General features: G+C 46.9%; 1 protein-coding gene across 1 annotated transcript in view; it reads right to left on the bottom strand.

The window, feature by feature from the left end:
* The window catches only part of SMC2 (structural maintenance of chromosomes 2), a 348380-nt gene that overhangs the window by 205931 nt on the left and 118955 nt on the right, over positions 1-23494 (bottom strand). The window contains exon 9 of the mRNA XM_069238504.1: positions 13350-13499. Coding sequence (XP_069094605.1) covers positions 13350-13499 — 150 coding nt within the window. The remainder of the gene's footprint in view (positions 1-13349; positions 13500-23494) is intronic.

Here is a 23494-nt window from a genome sequence, read left to right as displayed (position 1 = left end):
GTGCTTTTAAGTTCAGATATTAAGGAGTGCAAGTAATGATGTTTGATTTAAAAGGCTTTACAAGACATGACTAGGCCAAAGTCAATCTGCATCAATACTCCTTTTGCACTGACAGAAAATGTGGCTTTAAAAATCACAAAAATTAGTTTTTCTTCTATATGTTCTTTTCAGAAAATAGTTAAAACAAATCATTTCGTGGTATTATTTGGTAAGCTGAAATATATAAATTTATGTTCCTCAAGAAGGAAGCCATGTGCAGTGTTGCTATTTCTGCAACGCATTCAAGACTAAGCAGTTGCGCTGTGTACCGTTTTTATAGGAAGTTGGCTATATATAATGCACTAAAATGAGGTACAGTGTTGAGTCCAGACAACCCTTATTGCTGCAGGGCTTTCTTTAAAAATCCCACTTGCTCTGTTTGTGTGGTCGAGCAGGTTAGGTGAATCAAAGGGGAGTGTTGAGTACTTGTGTGTACACACACACACACACACACACACACACACACACACACACACACACACACACACACACACACACACACACACACACACACACACACACACACACACACACACACACACACACACACACACACACAATAAATGAAATACTCAAAGAAATCCTTTTATAATCAGGTAAGTACTTTTCAAGATAGCTTTTCAGCATTCAAATAGACAATACTGAATTTGAGGCAATGTTAACCTACGGGGAAAACATACGCTGCATAGGCCACCTGTCAACGACTTACAGGACTGTTCTTCAGGATTTAAGGTAAGTCGGGGCCAAGGCCCAAAGTATCACCAACAGGACACCTCAGATGGCTCTGGGGCATCCCTGTGCAGAGGTGCTTTTTAGTGTTGGGCGGCTCGCTGAAGTCACTAGTAGGCAGTACTTGTAAAACGAAGCTGCAGGCCATGAATGAGGAATCAGCTATTTTGAACCCAAAAGGGGGGATGAGAGGGGTTTAGGGGGTTGCTCAGGTCTTTAGGATCTCTGGAGCAGGGATGCACCGTCCGTTGCGCTGGACTCAGGCTCTGGGGATCGTGTGCAATGGTTTTTGGCTGTCGGGTCGCAGTCGTCAGAAGTATTCGGCCTTGGGGTGCCCGCAGAAAGAGGCTGCAGGCAGAGACTGGGAGTCCAGCAGACCTCAAGGGTGAGTTCAGGTCTTGGGGGTCTCTGGCTGCTAGGGACACCTTCAGTTCACTTGAACTAGGGCTGTGTCAACAGCTGCAGAGATGCTTTGAGGTGTCAGGTCGCAGTGGTCAGAGGCACTGCTTCGGGTGACGGCTTGGAAGTGGGTCCTAACAGGACAGGACAGCTGGGCCACTAACTGATGGCTTCTGCGGGGCTGACTACCATCGTAGGCTGGTCGTTTTCTGGATTGGACCACAAACAAGTCTGGTCTGCTGCAAGGGGTCTGGTACCCCTGGTATTGGTGCTATAGTTCTACTGGAGGGTCTAGCATCTTGTTACTCGCTGGAGAGACAGGGAAGACCTCTGAGGCACTGAACTCTTACTCTTGGATAGCTGCTGCATCAGTGAGGCCAGAGGTCAGCAGCTCGGGAAACCGGAGCTTGCGTTTTGGTGCCTGCAGGGTGCTACTCCACGGGAGAAGCTGGCTATTTTGTGAAGTACTGGCAGTCCTCCCAGGGTTTTGAGGATGAACAGCTGCAGGGCGACCAGTCTATGGTGCAACTGTTGGGGACAGCTGGTAGGACGGTAGGGTTGGTGTCAAGTCAGTTGCTGCTCCTCAGTTGTTCCAGCTCTTCAGTATCCTCCTTCTTGAGTCAGGTAAATCGGTTTCTCTGGTGCCAGGGCCTTCCCTCAATACTAGATTGAGGGGTGCTACGGGGAGTGAATAGTAGCCAATGTGCTCCTTAACCCTTGGGTTCACTACACCCCTTATATGACCACTTCTTGTGGTGAATGGGCATAACCCTGTCCCAAATTTACTAATTTTGCCATCCCCCAAGGTGGTGGAATTTTCCTCAACTGGAGCACATCAAGCAGCTCACCTTAGGGGAATGTCTGACCTGAACTTCACACCTCCTAGCATAGCTGATTTCCTGTCTAGACTGGGGCGGCATCCTCTAGGTCTGGGGGATGCCAGGGTCACATATTAAAGGTGGCATGGACTTTGAAGTCCCTGACTGTGGTATGCAGATTTACTAGCCGTCTTGCTGGAGAAGGTATTGTTCCTGACCTCTGAACTGGGCTCTCATTTCCTAGGGGGGGTCAGAAGCAGTGCTGTGGCGGCAGGCTAGATTGTACCAGTCAGCCAGCACACCAGAGAAATAGGTTTCAGGGGCTACCTCTAAAATGCCCTCTGGGTGCATGTAGTAAGTCCATCTATGGAACCAGTGTAGGTTTATTAATACAAGGTGCTTGATAAACATCATTGCTTTCAGTGAAGCCAGTATGTAGCTGGGTAACTCCTTTTGACCAATGCGCACTACATACTGTAAGATGGCTTCCCTGTTCACTTGTAATGACATTTTCTTGGAGGTTAATTCCAGGAGGGGAGCCACAATGGTACCATACCCCTTCACAAACCTCCTGTAGTACCCAGTCAGGCCAAGGAATTGCCTGACTTGAGTCTGGGTGGTTGGAGCTAAACAATAGGTTGGATCTTGGGCTGCAAGGGTTGAATTTGGCCCCCACCTACAAGGTGGCCCAAGTATACAACAGATACCTGCCCTATCTGGCACTTGCTTGCCTTGATAACATCGTTTGGACTCTGCAAAGCCTCAAGAAACTTGCCAAGGTGCATCAGGTGATCGTGTAAGTGCAGCAATAGACATCAATACCATTAAGATATGCTGCACTAACCTCTGGAAGGTGGCAGCGGCATTCTTTAATCCAAAGGGAGTAACAGTGAACTGATAGTGCTCATCTGGACTCAAGAACACAGAGTTCTTTGGCTCTGGTTTACCAACCTGGAATGAGGCTTGGGGACTAAGAACACTGGGTTAGCCCAGGGACTTTCAGAGGGCTCAATCCCCCTTAACTCCAGCATTTTCTGACCCCAGCTCTGATGCTTTCCTTCATTTGGTCAGACTGTCTGTATATTTTTTTTTTGACAGGTGGGCTGTTTCCAGTGTCCAAATCATGGGTACATCAGGTTGTGTGACTAGATATTATGGAAAAAAGCCCACCATACTGCCTCAGAACTGGTCTGCCGTCAACTTGCTGCTGGGCAGAGGCGCCTGAGAAAAGGACAACTTCAACAGACTTTACGACTGAGAGGGGAGGCTGGGGAGAGGTTCACTCTTCTTCCTGACCTTCATCAATGACCATCAGCATGGACACATCACCCTTGTCACAGTAAGGCTTCAGGAGATTTACATGGATCACCTTGTAACGGCACCTGCAACTGTCTTAGTCAACCAGGTAGGTGACCTCACCTTTCCTCTCAAGGATAGGGTAAGCATCACTCCATTTGTCTTCGAGGGCCCTAGGTGCCACAGGCTCCAACACTTATCCCTTCTGCCCAGGTTGGAACTCCACCAGTGCACTCTTTTGCTCATACCAGAGCTTATGGAGCTCTTGGCTGACTTGGAATTGCTTCAGGATACCTGGTGGAATAGGGTGGGGGGGAATTCAAGGGTGAGTTCAGATCTTGGCATGGGGGGGTGGGGGTGGATGGGGGTTTCTGCCTCCTAGGGACACCAGCGGTTGACTTGGACTCAGGGTGCAGGGATTAAGTGCACAGGTGCGTTGGGGTGTCAGGTTGCAGCGGTCAAAGGCACTTGTTTTAGGTGAAGAGAATAGTTGGGGCCCTGTGGTTGATGGTTTGAGGGGCTGACGTCCCTTGTCTGCTGGTCAGTCTCTATGGGACCAGTGTCAGAATTGGACGATCAACAATTCTTAGCTGAAGTAAGAGTACCAGGTGTGCCCCCTGGTATTGGTGCTGCTGTGCTCCTGGACATTCTAACGTATTGTTACTTACTCAGACGATGGGACTGACCTCTAACAGCACTGAGCACCTCTCTTCCTGGGCGTCTGCTGCACCAGGGAGGCCAGAGGTCAGTAGTTCGGTAAACCGGAGCTTGTGTTTTGGGTTTGCACAGTGCAAGAAAGTAACTCTGCAACTCCACAGGAGATGCTGGCAGCCTTCCTAGGCTTTTGGAAGCTGAACAGCTGCAGGACGAATTGTTTTTGGTGCAATTGTCTGCAACAGCATATAAGCTGGCATGATTGGAGCCAAGTCAGTTGCTGCTCCTCAGTTCTTGCAACTCTTCAGTGTCGTCCTCCTTAAGTCATGTGAATTCGTTTCTCTGGTGCCAAGGGCTCCAATAAACACTAGATTTAGGGGTGCTAATGGGAGTAAAGAGTAGTAGCCAATCTGCTACTTGCCTTTGGGGGTAACTACCCCCCTATTAAGACCACTTCCTGTGGGAAGTGGGCATAACCCTGTCCCAGAGTTCCCAATTCTGCCATCACCAAGATGGCAAAGTTTTCCTCGAGTGGAGCACATCAGGAAGCTCACCTTAGGGGTCTGTCTGACCTTGGTGTACTCCATAACTCCTAGCATAGCTAGTTGCCTGCATGTCCTGGTGCCAAATGGGTCTCAGGGCAGGGGGTCGAATCCTGTAGGTCTGGGAGATGCCAGGGTCACATATCAAAAGGAGGCAGCGTCTTTGATGTCCTTTGGTATGCAGATTCATTAGCCATCATGCAGGAGGAGGTGAAAATACCCCCTCCCAGAGCAGGCATTATTCTTGACCTCTGAGAGCAGGGCTCTTATCTCCTAGGGAGTCTGAAGCAGGTCTGGGGTGGCAGGCTGGGCTGCACCAGTCAGCCAGCACACTAGAGGACTAGTAGGTTTCGGGAGACACGTCTAAGGCACCCTCTGGGTGCGTGCATTAATAAATCCATCACTGGAATCAGTGTGAGTTTATTAATCCGAGGTGTTTGATACCCAACACCTCAGCTTTCAGTGAAGTCATCATGTAGCTGGGTAACTTGTTTTGACCAGTCCCCAGTACATACCTTAAGATGGGTACAACTAGTCAGTCAGCACACACAGGTAGTGAATAGGTTTTTCAGGTGGGAACGACTGGGAGAGAACGGCCCAGGCCTCCTCCGGCACATGCGGCAGCACCTGCACAACCATATCTCATAAGGTTTGAGAACAGCGGCCCAAAAGGCATGCGGTGTTCACAGACTGCCATGCCAAACTGGAGGAAGAGAACAATTTCTTCCCAATTTGATCCAGTCCCTTTGATTCCCTAACCAGGGATGCAGACGGGATTGCACCTGATTAAGAAGCAGCCTGGATGACAACTCTCAGGCATAGGGTGTTGGGTCAGGAATTTAGGGTCGTTCTGTGCAGGCCGATGGCGGAGGGTGATTGTCCTGTTCTAAGGAGCTCCTGTGCTGGGTCTGGACCAGGTACCCAGTAGGACATCAGCAAGGGCTGTGTTAAATGGTAAAAGGGGTTCTGAGTTGGATGTCCCAGACTCAAGCACCTCAGTTAGCAGGTTAGTCCTGAAAGCCACAGTAGGTAGCTCAAGGTAGAGGACCTCAGCTGCCCTTCTCACCACCATGGAATACGACACTCCCTCTTCCGTAGTCACGGTAGAGGGAGAAAGCATACCAGTGTCAGGAGAGGTATCTAGACCACAAGCTTTGCCCAATTACTGTGCCCTGTCCTCCGGGTCTTCTAGCTGGAATTCTAAAGGGTCCAGTGTAGGAAAGTCACTCTTTTTGGCACGGTTACCACCAACTGCTGCCCGTTATCAGTGTGCTTAGACTGCTTTCACTGGGATCCTGCTAACCAGGACCCCAGTGATTGTACTCTCCTCTAAATTCGGTTGCCTTTGTACCCTTTACAAATTGGCATACTGGTGTACCCATCTAAGTCCCTGGTATACAGTACTTTGGTACCCAGGGCATCTGTACACCAAGGAGCCTCCCACCACCCCACCCCACCCCAATCAGCTGCAGCATCTATTATGCCACACATGGGAGCCCGTGTAAAATGTGTCTGCAGGCCTGCCATTGCAGCCTTTGTGAAAAGGTGCATGCACCCTTTCACTACTGGTCACTACACCAGGTCAATGTAAGTCACCCCAATGGTAGGCCCTTTCAGGATAAAGGGCAGGGTGCAGGCTCCTGTGTTTGAGGGCACCCCTGCATGAGCACAGGTGCCCCGAGGAACTCCCATTCCAACGTAGTGGACTTTGCAATTGCAGGGAAGCCATTTACCCATGTAACGGCTACAGGTCCAGCTACATAATGGTAACTACGAACCTAGGCATGTTTGGTATCAACCAGTCTGAATCATACCCCCATGCTGCCAGTATTGGTGGCATGAGTCCATGCACTCTGGGGGCTCCTTAGAGGACCCCTCTCTGTATTGCTCCTACCAGTCTTCCAGGGTTTGCAAGCAGCCCAAGCTACTGCAGCCCTCTGACAGGTTGTTGCCCTCCTGCTGAATTACCAGCTGAAGCAGGGGAAGTCGGAACAAAATATTTCCTGTGGGAGAGGGGATGCAACATCCTCTCCCTTGGAAATAGGTGCTACAAGGCAAATCCTCTCCTGTCCAGGTTTGCACTTGCCAAGGTTTGTTGGTGGTTCTCCTGACCACTGACCTGTCTACAACTGGCGTGGGACAGCTTCTGCTCCTCTGCAGCTCCTGGACTCCACAGCTGACATTCATCTTCCACAGTCGACCCAGATCTACACCCACAGAAGGGCGGGCAGTGGCTCCTGGCCCATCTGGACACTCCTGCATGGGTCGGACTCTGTCCCCCTTCTTTTGCAGGTCCTTTGAATACACCATTGGGTTCCACTAGAATAATCCTGTACTTGAAAACTTCCTTTTCCAATCCCCTTGCTAGTCTATGGGAAGACCAGGCAACTTACATCTGCTCTCCTGGTCACTGGGGGTCATCTAGGGGGGTTCCAAGTTCCCCTAGCTCCCTACTAACTACTCCACACCCTTGAGTGGAGGACCTACCTTCAAAATTTACTATTTTAGTATATGGTTTGGCCATCAAAGACGGAACTGGTGTTGAAGGGACATTGGTCCGGCTCCAGGTGGGAGTCAGGTAAGAATATGATCGACATTGATTGTGTGCCCAACTGACGTCGGAAGCTTCAGCATCTTTGTCGGCGTAGGTCACGTTGGCATGACCAGCATTGGCAGAGATCCGATAACAGATCCTCAGGGGCCCTCAAGATTCAGAGCCGCCAGCACAGAACCAAACTCTACTAGGCCAAAAGACGTCATGGGAGGGTCAGTCTGCCCCCAAAATGAGGCGCATAGCCTCATAAAACTGAGTTGGGCAGGGGTAGCTCTGGCAACTTACAGAGGTGAGGAGCCGACCCAGAAGCAGGCTCAGAGAACGGAGGCCTAGAGCGTTGATGCTATTCTTGCATTTCATCGTCCGAGCACTAGGGTGAAGTCGAAGAATGTCTGTTCTTCAACAACTTCTTGTGACCCGAATGTCCAGAGGACTTAGAGTAGGAAGAAGAAGAGTGTTGAAGCTTCGCGAGCTGTCTTGTGACCCTTCTCTCAAACGAGACTGGTAGCGACGTGGAACTGAGCACCGGGATGCCAGGAGGTTTAGGGTCCGCTCTATCAAAGCCTTCGGGTTTATAATCCAGCACACGGAGCACAACTTTAGGGGATGTGGTAGCGCTCCAGACACCACAAGCACACAAGGTGTGGATCCGTCACCATGCGGTGAAAGGAGTCACACGGCTTGAAACCAGTCTTACATGATTTGCTTGACGCACCAAAAAAAGTGTAAAATAAAACTGGATAAAACAGTCTAAGTCAGTCAAAAAAAAAAGAATGAGGGTAGCGCTCTCCAGATCTGCGAGTAGGCTGGTACACGAAGAAAAGAAATGAGGTCTGTGTGCTGGGGTGGCACGGATATAGGACCACAACGTAATCACAGCAAACATGACGCAAATGACTTACGCAGAGTCAACTGATGCCACCTGATGATGCGCAAGGGTACTGCTCGAAGAAAAATCTCGCGATCCAGACTGATGCCTGGGGAAAATTCTAAGGTAAGGATCCTGCAACTAGAAGTCTCTATCAGATACCCAATATTAGCAGTAGCACTGTGTAGTGATTTAGGGGTGGTGGTCAACATATTAAATATGCTATGGATCAATAATCAGTATTTTAGTGCTAAGAAGTACAAATGACTTTAAAAAGACTATCTGATTTATGTAAGCTCAACAGAGTGGAGTTATTGTCAAATCAGCTTTGTTGCCATGGATAATTACAGAAGGAGGTGATGGATACGTCAACTACTGTGCAAAGCTCAAATCCATCACCCATTGGTATTCACTCTTGCCATCCCCTTCCTGGAAGTGTCCTACTTTGAGAAGTGAAGGATTCACACAGCCCTGTTCTCTGCAATAAAAACTATAGCAATGTCATTCAGAAATAGCAGAGACATTAAGCATAAACTCAGAGAAAACACCCACGTGATAAAGTATCTGACAAAATGGGCTTCCATAACCACTAACAAAATTTCTAAAGACATAAGACATTGAACCCCAATAACTGAAGGGATATCAAAAAAGGTAATACCATCATCCAGAATGCATGCACCTAGAGGGAACCTAGTACACCATTATTCTCACAATTGTATCTCTCCCTTTTCATTTTAAAGTGTACACATCATTACTATCTGCACCTTCTTTCGGTAGACTACCCCTTTACGCCTGCAGCATTTTCCTCGGACTGCTTACTTCAGTCTGAGATCCGACTCCCTTCTAAACATGCTGCATTATTGCAGTGAAGTTAGGTGTGACAATATTCCCAAATTAATAGGGATAACTAAGGACAAAAGAAATCAGAGTTGGAGAACAAGTATTATTTAAAGATATCACAGTATTGATTATTGCAATATGAGCTGCTATAATTTTGTCTGTAAACTGTGTGATGTAATTAATTAAACTCACATTGCCTGCTGTCTTGAATTACACAATAAAAGTGCTATTCAACCTCACCCCTTTTCTCTTTTATTTAAAAAAACAAAATATCTACATAAATAAATAAAAGCTCCTGGTGCCTCCGACACCAGGAAGCACGTGCAGCTGAGCCAAGATGGGATTATTAAGCACAGTGGAGAAGCAAGAACACTAATTAAGGTATGTGTGCAAATATTGTAGGACAGTGCCATCCTTCTACCATAGTTACCCCCACATTTTGTCTGATGTCAATGTATTTAGACTGTAGTTCAAGGGGATCCTGCTAATCAGGACCCCAGTGGCTTTGCTCTCTCCTCTAAATGTGCTTGCTGGTAAACTTTTTACACAAACAACTGGCATTCTGGTGCACCTATGCAAGTCCCTAGTATATTGTATTTGGGTACCCAGCGCATTGGTACACCAATGGGTCCCCTATTGCAGCATGTATTGTGCCACCCATAGAAGCCCATGAAAACTGTGTCTGCAGGCCCGCCATTGCAGCTTGCGTGAAAAGGTGCAAAAACCCTTTTGCTACAGATATAGGGTTTGCCTTGTATCCTGGTCACTACACTTAGATACTGTAAGTCACCCCTCTGGCAGGCCCTTCAGTCTAAGGGCAGGCTGTATGTCCCTAAGTGTGAGGGCACGCCTGCATGAGCCGGGTGCCCCTACAGACTCCCGGCTTCCTTTCCTGGACTCTAAGTGTTGGGGGAGTCATCTTAAGGTACGTAGTGGACACTGGTTAACATGAGTGGTCCAACTACATAATGGCTTCTCCGAACCTAGGCATGCTTGGCATCAAGCATGCTGGAATCACGCAACTACATAGATTCCAGTGCAGTGCGAATTGCGTGTTACCATGTAATCTGGGGGCTCCTTAAAGTATTCCCCCCGCCCCCCAGTTCTACCTCCGAAGCCTTATGGCGTCTAGCTGCCAGCCCACGCTGCTGCTGACCCAGGACACTGTTCTGCCCTCTTACTGGTGAGCCTGGCTCAGGCCAGAGAGCCAGAACAAAGGATTTCCTGCAAGGTAGAGGTGTGACCACCTTACCCTGTGTATTAGGTGTCTAAGGGCTGGGGTGGGGTGGCCTCCGAGTGCCACCAGATTGCTTTGAAGGGCAGATTTAGTGTCCTTCTTGCATAATCCAGTTTGCACCAGTTCAGGAACCCTCTGTTTCCACTCTGGCACAAAACTGCACAAAGGACAGTGGAGTGACCACCCCCCTGTCCAACTCATCCTCTAGGGAGGTGCACAGGGCTCTGCCAGAAGGCCATTTGATTATGCCATCTTGGCGATAAATAACATGTGCAGAGGCCCATGGGAGCATCTGACTGGTTAGCCCAGGTAGATGACGTTCCTGACCCCCTCTGATAGGTGGGTCACCTCAGAGAGTGACCAACCCCCTCTTTAGGGTTACGTAAGAGCTCCCCTGTGGGTGGTCCTCAGATTCGTCAAGCAAGACTCTCCAAGGAACTCTCTGCAAGACATCATCTGCTCCTGGCCCCTGGAACTGCTGCTGGTCTACTTTGGAACCAAAACATCTGATTCTGGTGGGAAGGCTCCCATTGCAACATTGTTTCTCCAGATCCTGCAAGACATCTGCAACATCCAAAAGTGTGCATCCTCCAGGGTCACAAGAACTTTGTATGTACCTGGAAGCACGAAGGAATCGCCCTTGGCGTGAAGGAGTCACTCCCCTGTATCTGCAGGACCCTGAGGGCGTCGACCAGTTGGTGGGGTATGCTGTGTCACAAACACTGAAAGGCTCTGCTTCACAAGTGGTGAGTCTGTGACTTCCTCTGAGCCCTGCTTGTCTTTTGACCAACCCGGGAGACTGTGGGCCCTTGCTCCTGCCACTGGACTGGAACACCTGTGCACTGCGACTGTTGCACTTGCCAATGCTTGGTGACACTTCCTCCAGGAGATCTTCAGGTGCCAAGAAGCCCCGACCTCCAGCACTCTGCAACTCGAAGATCAGCCCCTGCCCTGCACCTCCTGAGACATGGGACTTCTGTTTTGTTGTGCTGGTGAGGCAGGCCTCTGTGTTCCTCACCCGTGGATCACTCATGGGAGCTCCAACAACTTCTGCTAGCCTTACTGCAAGCAAATGGCCATCCCCGACTCCCCCTCAAAAGGTACAATCTCCTGGACCTTGCTGCTCCCCAAAACTCTGCGAATACCTCTTCAGCTCCTGCTTGCACTTGCCAGTGCTTGTTGGTGACCTGGCTGGTCACTGCCCCTACTGCAATCCGGCGACCATCAAAGGGAATCTCGGAGGTGACTCCTGGTATCTTCTGCAGCTCCTGGACCCTGCAGCTGGACTTACTCCTCAACCGACTTGCAAGGACTTCACCTCCAGGAGGGTGGGCAGTGCCATCTGCACCACCTGGGCACCTCAAAGAGTGCTGGACTCTGTCCCCTTCCTTTTCAGGTCCTCCACGTCCGGAATCCTTCCTTTGGTTCCACCGGCCTAGTCCACGGGCCACAATAACAGCTGGACAATCCAAGGCATCCACTGACTTCTCTCCTCTGCATCCAGGTTACCCTGTGTAGGTACTCCTGTTTTCTCAGTATACGGGGTGAGGCAATGTCCAACCTTCCTCTTGTCTGCTGGTTTTCTCAGGGTCCACCGGGAACGGTCCTGAATCCCACAAACTCCAACCACTACTCCCTGTGTTACCCTATGGGACGACTGTGTGGGTAACTACCTTGCACCTGGTCGCTGGGAACACTTACTGTACTTACCTCAGGTGTTTCCATCTACCCCTAGCTAACTACCACACTTACCTTCATTGGGATCACTATTCTGCATCCCACTTTATCAGTATACGGTTTGGCCTCCTCCATACAACGCCATATATTTTGTGCTATTTCTGTTGGTCATTTTGCATATATATTGTGTGCAGATATCTCCAAAGGGCGATATATCAATGGTAGTCTAGTAGTAGTGGTGTAATAAAGAATCCTTTATTTTTGCAACACTTGTGTGGTTCTTTGTCAGTTACTGTCTGACTACTGTGGTATTGCAAGTGTTTTACATTCCTCCTGGACAAGCGTCAGCAGCTCGCCTCAGCTACCCCTAGAGAACTTTTGCTATCTGGACACCTACTAACTATCACTAAGGGTTGCCTGGACTCAGTATGTGTAAATCAGTAGATTGTGCAACTGTTCAAGAAATGTGTTGGGTAGCTCACATGACTTACTCCATTTATACTTTTGTTATCATTGAAAGCACAGTAACCAGTTACACTTTCAAGCTCAATGAATTGCAAAATACTTCATTTATAGGCTTTGGCAGTCAGGTAGTAGCAAGGTGGAGCAAGCAATGCTTATGAGTTCAACCACACAAAACTGTCTAATTTAGTAGGATGTGCTGCACATTGGAGAGCTACTTCCAGGTGGCCGAAGAGCTACCAGTAGCTCACGAGCTATTTGTTGGGGGAGCCTGGATCAGAGTGTGAGGCCCTGTCTCTTAGCAACTTGACAATAGTCTACAGGCTCACTTGAGTCACTCTCCTTGAATACGCATAAACTACAGGGAAGCAGCCCCTAATTTCAGGTCTCTATGCAACTCTTTAGCAAGGAGCAGAAGACAGGCAAGGTTTTGCATGCAGATAAATGTGTGCATTAGTGTAAGAGACAACAGGAGACCCACGTGTCTTTGCAGTCCTTGAGGGAAGAGTATTGAAAATATGACAAAGTAAGGAATATACTAGCACCCATCCAGAGAGGTACATTAGAATACAAGTCTCCTAGCTGTTACCATAGCGATCCATGGCTGCTAACTTACTCTTCCCTCAATAAAGACAGTAGACCTCTCTCTCTCTCATCTGTCACAGGCTGTGGAAATACTCTTGTCTGGTGCAGTCAGCACAGCTATGCGCCAGTGTTGGGCATAATTCCCCACTAGGCTTGCTGATATCTTACAGAGTGCAGACAGAAAACTGATTCCTCAGCAAACTATGACAACAGAGATGCCTCATATCTCCTCACACAGCAGAGCTATACTTTACTAGTAACAGGCATAGCAGAGCTATGCATTGCACCACTGAGCTACCTATGGCCAGAAGTAATCTCCTATTTGAATACTGTCTACCTGCCTCTTCTGTCTGCCTGTCTATATCCATCTCACTCTCACTGAGCACTAAGGACTTGGAGACTCGGGTTCCTGGTGCGAGCCCATATACCAACAAGTCGTCTCTGGTTCCTTTTGCCCAAGACCCTCTATACAAAAAGAACCAGACAACTGTGGAATAGGGACATAGACATACACACTCATAGCCTTTGTAAATGGGAAGAGAACCACCACTTTAGAACTCAAGGCAGATCTCAAAGATCAAAACAGAGGCTTATTTTTCACTTGCACATCTGTTAACATTTTTGCTTTAGTACACGAACAATTATTTACCTCATCCATGCTTTTCACTAGTTCTTTACGCTTCTTTTCTTCCCCTTTCATATTTTGCTTTTTCAGATCAAGGGCACTCTGAGCTTTCGTGTCTTCTCTCTGGACTTCTGTTAGAGCTTCTTCCAATCCACGGAGTACACCACCAATTTCCTGTGGCAAACAGTTGCAAGAAATGTTTCACTACAGCCTTAAAAATTATTTTTCGATCTACCAAAAAAAAATCATTCTATCATTTATCTCAGGCAGTTTGGTCAGGGAGACGTCTACCAGTTGTGTATATTTTAATCCAATAATAAATTAAAATGGCTTCTTGCACATTCTGCAATTCAAGAGAGAACATCATTAGTCATTCTATATATAGCTCAGAATTCAGCTTTCATGACTTTGAGGCTGTGTCTCTTTTTCAGACTGATGGCACCTGGAAAGCCCGGGTCTCTGGGTCCTGATAAAAGCTTTCCCATATATGGGTACAAGAAAGAAGGCCTGTGGACCTGAACTCGAAGCCACTGCTATCAGCCATCTAATATAGATTTCGAGAGTGCAAGAGCAATAAGGATGTGGTACACTTATGGTTCCTTCCAAACCCCTGCCAAACAGAACAGCCTAATACATGTTGCTGACGGTCAGTAAAAATATAGAGCATTTCCAGTGGACCCAGACTGCAAAGTACAGTCGAGGGGGGGAAAAAACAGCAGGATAGACAGAAAGAGGAGCAGGGTAGCACAACATTCAGAACTAGGCCAAAGTAACACCAACGTCTGAAGCTCTGGATCCTTCAATTATCCACATGGCCAATGCTAGTGTTGAGTATCCATTTCTACTGAATGGTGTGTTTCATTGTCCTTGCCTCGCTAAGGTTTGGTGACTGCCATCTTAAGGAGGTGGGGGGGGGGAATTCTGCCACATAGCCACTTTTTGCTGACACTCTAACCCCTTCAAACATTTTTCCTGTGTCTACCCTTGAAATATAAGTGAACAATAGAACATTTTTGTCCAGCAATGTGTAAATCAGTAGATTGTGCAACTGTTCAAGAAATGTGTTGGGTAGCTCACATGGCTTACTCCATTTATACTTTTGTTATCTTTGAAAGCACAGTAACCAGTTACTCTTTCAAGCTCAATGAATTGCAAAATACTTCATTTATAGGCTTTGGCAGTCAGGTAGTAGCAAGGTGGAGCAAGCAATGCTTATTCTTGGAGGATGGGGTGGGGGGGAAATTCAGGCTGTTGCAGCATATATACACCAGTACAATAAATATAAAGCCCAAACTGTTATGGAAAGTAAACATTTCCATTAAGGTTCCCTGAACAAAATTAAAACTGAAGTTGGATGTGTAATAGTGTCAGAGTACAAAGCATCAAACGGCATGAAAATCGTTTAGGTTACCACCTTAAGCCTTGCTCTAACCCAATGTCATGCTCATTTCACTTTAACTACCAGTCACGATCATTTGTGGAGGACAAAACAGTGATGCTTACGAGACTGAATGTGGATGTGTATATAAGAGGTTACACAATGGGGTTCAGAAATGTGAGTGTTCTACGAGTAAAAGATTCAGGACATCAGTGCTCAGTTCCTTGTGAATCATGAGGTGTAAATTGCATGTTAGGGTGTGCTCATTATGTTGCAGTAAACAATAATACTTTCCGGACTGAACTGGGTATAAAAGTGCTTATCTGTGAAAATGTGGTCATCCATGACTTCTCACTGGAGAGGTAATGAACCCATGCACATCATGACATAATACTGTACATGTGTGGCATGTGCTGTTGAAGGTGTGGCATTATGGGACTCAGTTAATTTTAAATGAGCATGATGAGGGTGACAGCTAGGGTTAAGGTAGTACTTTAAAAAGTTAATGCATTTCATTTTAGCTTGTGTTGTAGCCACTGACACATCCTGAACTTTAACTTCACTTTACCTTTTGTTTGTTAATGTTATTTCGTTTTTGTAAATAGATGTGCGGCACTTATATTTTTACAAGCCTTTAAACATGGCATGCTCATTAGGTTATGACATCTGGCAGCTTGCCTGGCCCCATGTTTTTTTTTTTTTTTTCCAGGATACATGACAAATCGCGAGCACTAGTGGGCAATAAGCACTTCTTGCTTTGCCCGAGAGCTGAGGAGTACTAATGACTGCCTCCTTTGTTGTTTATAAGGTGGGAGGAGCAAGCAGTAGGGGGTTTAAACCAGATACGTTTTCTAGATTGATCAAGAAAGGAAGAGGCTGGTTTTCTAGACCCCCCTGGCATTCAGGACTCACACAATGTGCCAACCAGAGACAGAAACCAGTTGGAATGCAAACCATCTCAAAGTCCACTGAACCATTTTAAGTGAGCTGTGATTCTGGTGACAAATAATCCCATGAGAAATTACAGGGATAGTTAGTAAATCATTAAAGCCTCATTCATTAAGAACATACTGATTTACACTAGAAAACAAAAGAACCCATTTTAAAAATCAAAATGTTAATATAGTGCACACAATATTAATTGTAACCACAAAAAAAAGAAATAAAACGGCACAAGCAACGTTAGCTAAAATAGTAAAAAATTAAAATTAAAAAAACTCCAACAGGACTGCAGTTACATACATTACAGATACAGTGGCTATGCTTATGGTTCACACCTCCTATGTATACATATAGTAAGCTGAAAAAGCAAAATGTCCACTTAAGGCAGATGGTACTGCCAGGGGTGCCAAACTGGTACAGCACCCAACCACTTCAGGTGCAGTTGGGTCAACTAAGACATGCCAATCAAACTATGTACCAAGGCAAACCACATCAGTTCAGAAAGTCCAATCCTTAACGAGATAAGTCACTCGAAGTACATTATGAACAAGTGTACGTCATGGGGATTTTATTCATCCAATGCAAAGTAAATCCAATGGAACAGCAGCCAAATCATTGACACAACAGCCGACACATGTTTAGTCAATATGATTTTCTCAAGACAAAGGTATGGGTATAGTCACAAGTTCCACAAATGCTGACAAATTCCCAACATCCAGGAAAAATTTGAAGCCGGTAGGTTTGATGTTGCCAAAGCATGAGATATTCAATAGATAAATACAACTGTGTTGCTCCATTGGATTTACTTTGTATCGGATTAATAAAATCCCCTACTTTCTGAACTGATGTGGTGTGCCTTGGAATATAGTTTTTGAAGGACTGCAGTTACAGTTTATATGAATTCTACCCCATTTGAGTTTTAGATGGTACACACCCAAATACATGTTTAAACAAAAGGGCTTTTGTTCAATATAATTGCAAGGCCTGCTATTCTTGTCGCTTGAGGCCAACTACACTGATAAGTTCAGCAAGCGAAGGCTAAGTGCCTACATTCCCAGGAGCCTACACTTAAAAATCACATTCTGCACAGCCTGTCCAGTTGTCACTTGGAGGTTCTTCTAGCCCTTCTCTGTGCTCAGTTTTGATAGCATTCTGGCAGTTGCTACAAATCCTATCATTAACAGTCATAAATGGTTTGATGCCCTTTCAAGTAGTTATCAATCTTCTAGAAACTCTTCAGTAATCATTAACAATCTAAAAGACATTCAGTATTTAAATTAAGTAATAAAATATTGCTTGAATATATTGTCAGTATCACACAGCTTATAAACTAAATATGTATTCAATTAATCACATATTCATCCTTGATTGATTTGCACACTTCTCGAAAACAAGTGAACAGATTTACACCAAATAACAAAAACCATGCTTTCTGATTAAAGTTCTTTCTGTCAAATTTTGGATAATAGGAGTTTTATGAAAAAATCAATTTTAAGTGATGTTATACTTAGGTGTTTAAATAAAATGAAAATCTAATATCTGGTGGCTCACTTTTCTGCTGCACCAATGTTATGCCGATGATGAATACTTTTGAGGGTAAGAAGGCACAAAGGACAGTGGTTCAGAAGTACATTAAGGTCCTTCTGTCGCACGATAAAGCGAAAGGTGGAAACAAATCTTTCTAAAAAACACATTATGAAACTGCTTGGTGATCAGGATGGCTGCGATGAAGGGGGCAATAGAAGAACTCTGGTGTGACTTCAGCACATGTTTTATAGTGAACCCCGATGAAATGAGGTCTACTGAAGTCTGGAGGTAGACAATGACTGACTGTGGAGTGAGCCTGTCTAACATCTAGTCGCTGTTGGAAGGGGAAGGCCAGTATCCCTGACCTTCGAAGATGTGAAGCAACCACCTACCATCACTTCTGTGAATTTCAGAGGGACACTGTTGAGCCCATAGCACAGCAAACTGAAAATGCACATGCTCCACGGTAAAACTTCGAAAGCACTTGTGGGCCCGCAGGACGAGGATGTGAATCTAAATGTCCAGCAGGTCCAACACAATCATCCACTGTCAAGGGCAGACAAAACCTGGGCCAAGGTTAGCATCTTGAATTTGTCCTTCCATAGGTAAGCATCGAGGGGGAGAAGGTTTAAAATAGGAAGGCGGCCTCCGTCCTCCTTCGGAACCAAATAGTAGCAGCAGTAATGGTTAAAGTTTACTTCTGAAAAATGGAAGGGCATAAATCTGCTAGACAATTTGTAGGACTAACTTGACCGATGTTATCTCCTGCAACATAGAAAGAAAATAGCAGATTCTGCCTCCGACAGGATGGTTGTTTCTGTCAGAGGATAAGCAAAAGTGGTTTTGAGGCAGGCAGGAGGGGTGAAGGACTGTGCTGCATACTGCCCCTGTTGTCCTCCTGGTCTGTAGGTAAACTGGCCACGAAAAGTCAGGCTGGACTTGATGACTATTCGAAACCCCCTACCATAGCCACAAAAAGGAGCAAACAGTCGGTGCGGCTGATGTGGCGAGGCGAACAGTCTCAAGGGTAGAAAAGTGCCACTTTTTGTCATGCCAGCTACACTTTCTTCCACTGGCATTAATGTTTGACTGATGTGCACCGGATTGTTGCTAACCAGGCCACTGTGCCAGTGCTCTCTCTCTAAAAATGAGCTTTAGTGAGCAAGGTGATTGGTCTTGACCAGCCTGCCACCAGTAGGTGAGTCATCGAACTCAGTATCCAGTAACAATACCTGCCCCGGTGAAGGTGTTATCACCACCTCCAGCAAAAAGGGTAGTGAATCTGCTACCGAGAATCATGCCCCTGCTGCACCAGCTCTAGAAACCCCCCTACCCCCCCCCCCCCCCCCCCCAAAGGGCCAATTGTGTCCAGCAAAGGTGGACAATTGGCTATGCAGAAAGTTTTTGCACCACCAGGATACACACACCAGTAAGGGGAGCTAAATGATGTGCTCCACGAAAGAAGGGTTCTGAACTCTGGAACAGATTGTGCCCATCGACCACAGGAATTGGTCATATAGGGATGTAGTCACCCCAAGGCTTCACCATCTTGTTTTTGTTGGAGTTAGGAACTCTAGGATGGATTATGCCTACATCTCACTGGAAGTGATCATTTAGGAGGTGTAATCAACCCAGAGGCAAATAGCCCATTGGCTACTCCTCTTAACACACCTAATTTCAGTATTTAGGTGGGCCTCTGACACCAAAAACTTAGATTTGTCTGACTACAAGAAGAAAAGGGACAAAGAGCAGACTAGCACAAGAACTGTGGACTAGCTGTGGACTTTGACATCAAACACTGCCTCTACCTGCTCCTGTCCTGACAATTGCAAAGACCAAACTCGTCCTGCAGTTGTGCATCCTCCCAAAGCCTTGGCGGCCTGCCAGGACTTCACCAATCAGCATCCCCATTGGTGTGGAGGAGCCACTTCCCTGTGCCAGCAGGCACCAACCACCACAGCCCGCGTTACGGACCATCGGGTCCACCAAGGGAACAACTTGCCAGGAAGAGAATCCTGTGTGCCAAGGAGTGCAGCCCTGTCAACCCATCCAGTCTTCGAGACACTGAGCCTGCCCTGCACCAGTACCTGGGGCACCACTGCCAGTTGCAGGGACCAATGTTTGTTTGTGTTCAGTCCGAGCACCACCGCCATCAAAACTTACCTGTACAACGTGGGACTTGGAGAGAGGCCAAAACCATGCTAGAAGTCGACTTGTTGTGTTTCTTTCCCCTCTTCTGGATTTACACTGAGAACTGTGAAAGCCTCAAACTCACTGACCTGTTAAACAAAAGCCCTATACACCCGAGCCCCCCACCGAGTCCACTGAATTAGACTGTCTCTCTGCGGTCCTGAAACCCTCTAGAGCCGAGCCACCCTTTGGGTTCTCCCGGACTGGTCCCCCATTCCCCACTTGATACCTTTTTCTTACAGCTACTTTTACCCCATTGACTCCAACGTGTAGCGCTCTAGGAGACCACAGCTGGTAGCACCTCTGCACCCGGGCACACCAGGGCAGGTAAACCCACACTGTTGGTGCTATTTGGACATTGGTTCCTACTTGCCTAAAGCCCAGAAGAACAGTCCTGTGAGTTGTTTGCAAGTGATCCTATGTAGTGTATGTTTTTCCCATAGGATAACATTATCGCGTTCAAGGCTCATGCCTCAAAGCTGACACCTGTATTTTCTGTTTTCCTAAATTCCGCTAACTCGAAAAGTAATTACCTGGTCTTGAAAATCTTGGTGTCTAAATTAATATAAAAATCTATGGTATTTTTCTAAATTGGTCTCAAGTTTATTCTCAAATGGTGGTGTCTCATTTATTGACTGTTCAACAAATGCTCAACACTTCTCTCTGATAAGCCTAAACTGTTCGCCCACACTACCACATAAAGAGCATTTAGGATTATTAATGTAAGCACTGTAAACCAAATAAGGGTCGTCTGGACCATCTGGATGGTGTAACCCTACATTGGTACACTACATAGTCAGCTTCCTACACCAAGGAGCATGCCTTGGCCTACCATTCTTAAAGCGCTCACAGACCAATTCTGTCTCTCACTAAAAAAAGTTCAGAGCCATTGGAAAAGCAGGTCCTTTATGAGGATTGGATGTCACGGGAGAAGCTAGAAGACCTAATCCAGGCATGCTTCATGAGTGCAATACAGACATCAATCGCCCCGCCTTTGGAATCGACGGTGTCCAAATCACAACATAACGTAAATTTTGCCTTGTTGTGACCATTTTGGATAACTAACCTGGGTAAGGGACAGTGGATAAGAGTTGAGTGACAAGTCCTAAGGGGCGAGAGTATGCCCAAGCCCTGAAACAGGCGTCTGTGTGGGCTTCATTAAACTGGAGTAGAGGCTTAGTATTTCTTTGACCAGGTAGAAGTACTTCAGTAAGAACGTTAGTTTTCATCTCCATAAATGTAACTGAAGGTCAAGAACCTTTGCTGCCCTTCCATGACCTTTGCAAAGGAGGAACTTTCTTCAGTGGCAGGGTACAGAGGCAAAACTAGCCCAGTGTCTGGCAAGGTGTCCAGGCCACTGATGTCTTGAAGGTCCTCATACCACTTGTCCTCTGTATATGGTTGGGCACACTGTTCCCCAGCATTAAATGAATCATCGGAATCTGTTCCATAAAAGTTATGAAGAGTTTGATGGGTTACCCAAGGGTGTTGCCCAAGGATATCAGGGCTTGGCCTTGGTCGAGGTCGAAGTGGTATCGACTCAGTGCTGGAAAGCACAAAAGGGGACACTTGTTCATCCAGCGAAGATCGGCGTGATCCCCTATGGTCAGTCTTGGGTCATGGCGTCAGGATCAGAGTGAGCAACTAAGTCGGTGCAGAGGCTGTAGGGGGTAAAGCTGGAGCATAGGGCAGACTAGCAGCCAGAATCCCAGGTAGAGGCCACTGCAATTCCTGGGGGCTCAGAGGCACATCAGTGAGAGCCGATAAAGTGCTAAAGAGACATGCAACAGGTTTTCAATTTCTTTAATTTGCAAAAGCGTCACCAATGACTCCAGAAATTTGGGTAGCTGTGGGACATGGGTTAAGCAAGTGCTCCGAAGGGTAATGGTTTCAGGAGCAACACTGGGAGAATATTAGCCCCCTTGCACCTTCTCCAGAGTTCAAGAGCACAGGAAGGTGCCAAGTCCTGCTTGAACTATGTTTTTTCTTTAATTTACCCAACTGATCGGCCTCAAACGACTGACAGCTGGAATATGACCTCCCCTTCGACTTTCACCCAACAATGTGTAACCTTTCTGTGCTTGGCAACTTACAGCTTTAACATCCCAGACAGCCTGAGGATTCAAAAGGCAGTCATTGCAGGCCTTGGAGTCACGTACTGATCCCATGCAGCACAACCAAACCTGATGCGGATCTGTCAGACACTTGCTTGCAACAGTGTCTAAAAAAGGTTTAAGCCCCATAGTCTTGTGAAAAGACATTTCTCCTTGTACACTGAAATTTTAACAATTTCTTGGAGGCAAAGGTCTCATAAAGAGAAGTGTGGCAGCTCCAGATTAGAGTCTGGAAAGAAAGTAACTGACATCAGCCTGTGAGAGAGGTGTCTCCAAGCGCTTCCACAAGTTATTTACAGAGTAACAGCCACAGCTTCCAGAGTAAGAGCCACAGGACATCATTTAATGGCACACAGGCGTACTGCTTGAAGTTCCGGATCCAGTCAGACACCTGGTAAATATTCAAAAGATGGGGAGATAGATTGATAGCCTACTGGCAGGCCACAGTAGGTAGATCTCATGCTGACATGTGATTGGCTTACAACACTTCAACCAACAAGTGTGGGCAGCCATTTGGGGACTCTGACTCAGCTGAGTCCCAGAAAAAAAAAAAGGGGGGGGGAAGGGAAGGGGGAAGGGCAGGAACACCTCCTAGGCCTGGCACTAGTACAAAAAGCATTTAAAAAATAAAATTGACAAAATTCGAGCAGGCTCCGCAAATACCCAATCAATCAGGAATCAATAAATCTGGAATTTGTAAAGCGCACTACTCAGCTGTGATGGTCTCAAGGTGCTGATGAGGAGGGGGGGAGGGGGTGAGAGGAGGTGCTGCTACTGCTCGAACAGCCAGGTCTTGAGAAGTTTCCTGAAGGTAAGGTGGTCTTTGGGTGGGTGGGAAGAGTGTTCCATGTTTTGGCAGCGAGGTGTGAGAATGATCTACCGCCAGTTGTAGTTCTGTGGAAGCGGGGTGGTTGCGAGGTCGGCGGAGCACAGATGCCAGGTCAGGGTGTAAAAGGAGAGGAGTCTGTTGAGGTATTTTGGTCCGGTGTTGTGCAGTGCCTTTGTGAGCGTGGGTGAGGAGTTTGAAGGTGATTCTCTTGTTGACTGGGAGCCAATGCAGGTTTTTCAGCTGGTCTGTGATGTGGCCGTGGCAGGGGATGTCCAGGATGAGGCGTGGGGAGGCGTTCTGGATGCGTTGCAGCCTCTTCTGGAGTTTGGCCTGCATAGAGGGCACTGCCGTAGTCCAGCTTGCTGCTTACGAGGGCTTGGGTGACTGTTCTTCTGGTTTCGGTAACCCACGAAAAAATACAAGCGTGGACTCCCACGCTTGTTTGCATTTTAATTCCCGGTGGGACATGTCTTGGGGCCATATGTTAATAAATATATTGAGGAGGAAGATGCATTCGCGCTCCCCCGCCCCCCAATAGCCAATATGGGCCCTAGGGACAGTAACCTCCCAGGTACCAGGCCAATATACAATTATAAGGTGGAGGAGCCTTTAAGGCCCAAGGGACTGCCACCTCTCTGGGGCGTTGCTGCTGCAAAAAAAAAAAAAAAGAAAAAAAAGAGGGGGCGTCGCAGACAACCGTCTATACTGATAAATTTCCCCATGGACCACCATCTCCCCAGGACAAAGGAAATTCTTCAAGGGGGAGGGGGCCTGCGTTTTTAGGCCCTGAAGACCACCACTTCCCCAGGGCTGGCCCTGTCCTAAATATTGGAGGGGGCCCTCCTCTAGGAGCCTTTAATGGCCCTAGGGCCAGTCACTGCCCCACAGCCAGCTCCCTATGTCCTGAGGTGCCCATGGACTTCTAATTACCCCACGCATTACATCACTCATAACATCTTGTATGACATCAATAATATCACCGCAAAATTTGCAATACAACTGATGAGAAAACTGTGCATGGCGGGGACACGAGTTATAGTTACCTTAGGGCATGAGTTGTAGTTTGACATAAGAACGCCAACTGTTGAATTTCTATGGGTTTGTGCACGTAAAATCTGAACCTAATGAGAATGTCCCTCTAACCTTTGGAGATATATATATATATATATATAGACACACACACACACAC

Source organism: Pleurodeles waltl, chromosome 1_2 (assembly GCF_031143425.1).
Source record: "Pleurodeles waltl isolate 20211129_DDA chromosome 1_2, aPleWal1.hap1.20221129, whole genome shotgun sequence".
NCBI classification, from domain to species: domain Eukaryota; kingdom Metazoa; phylum Chordata; class Amphibia; order Caudata; family Salamandridae; genus Pleurodeles; species Pleurodeles waltl.
Note: the sequence above shows the minus strand (reverse complement) of the source record. Positions and strands in the feature narration are given on the sequence as shown.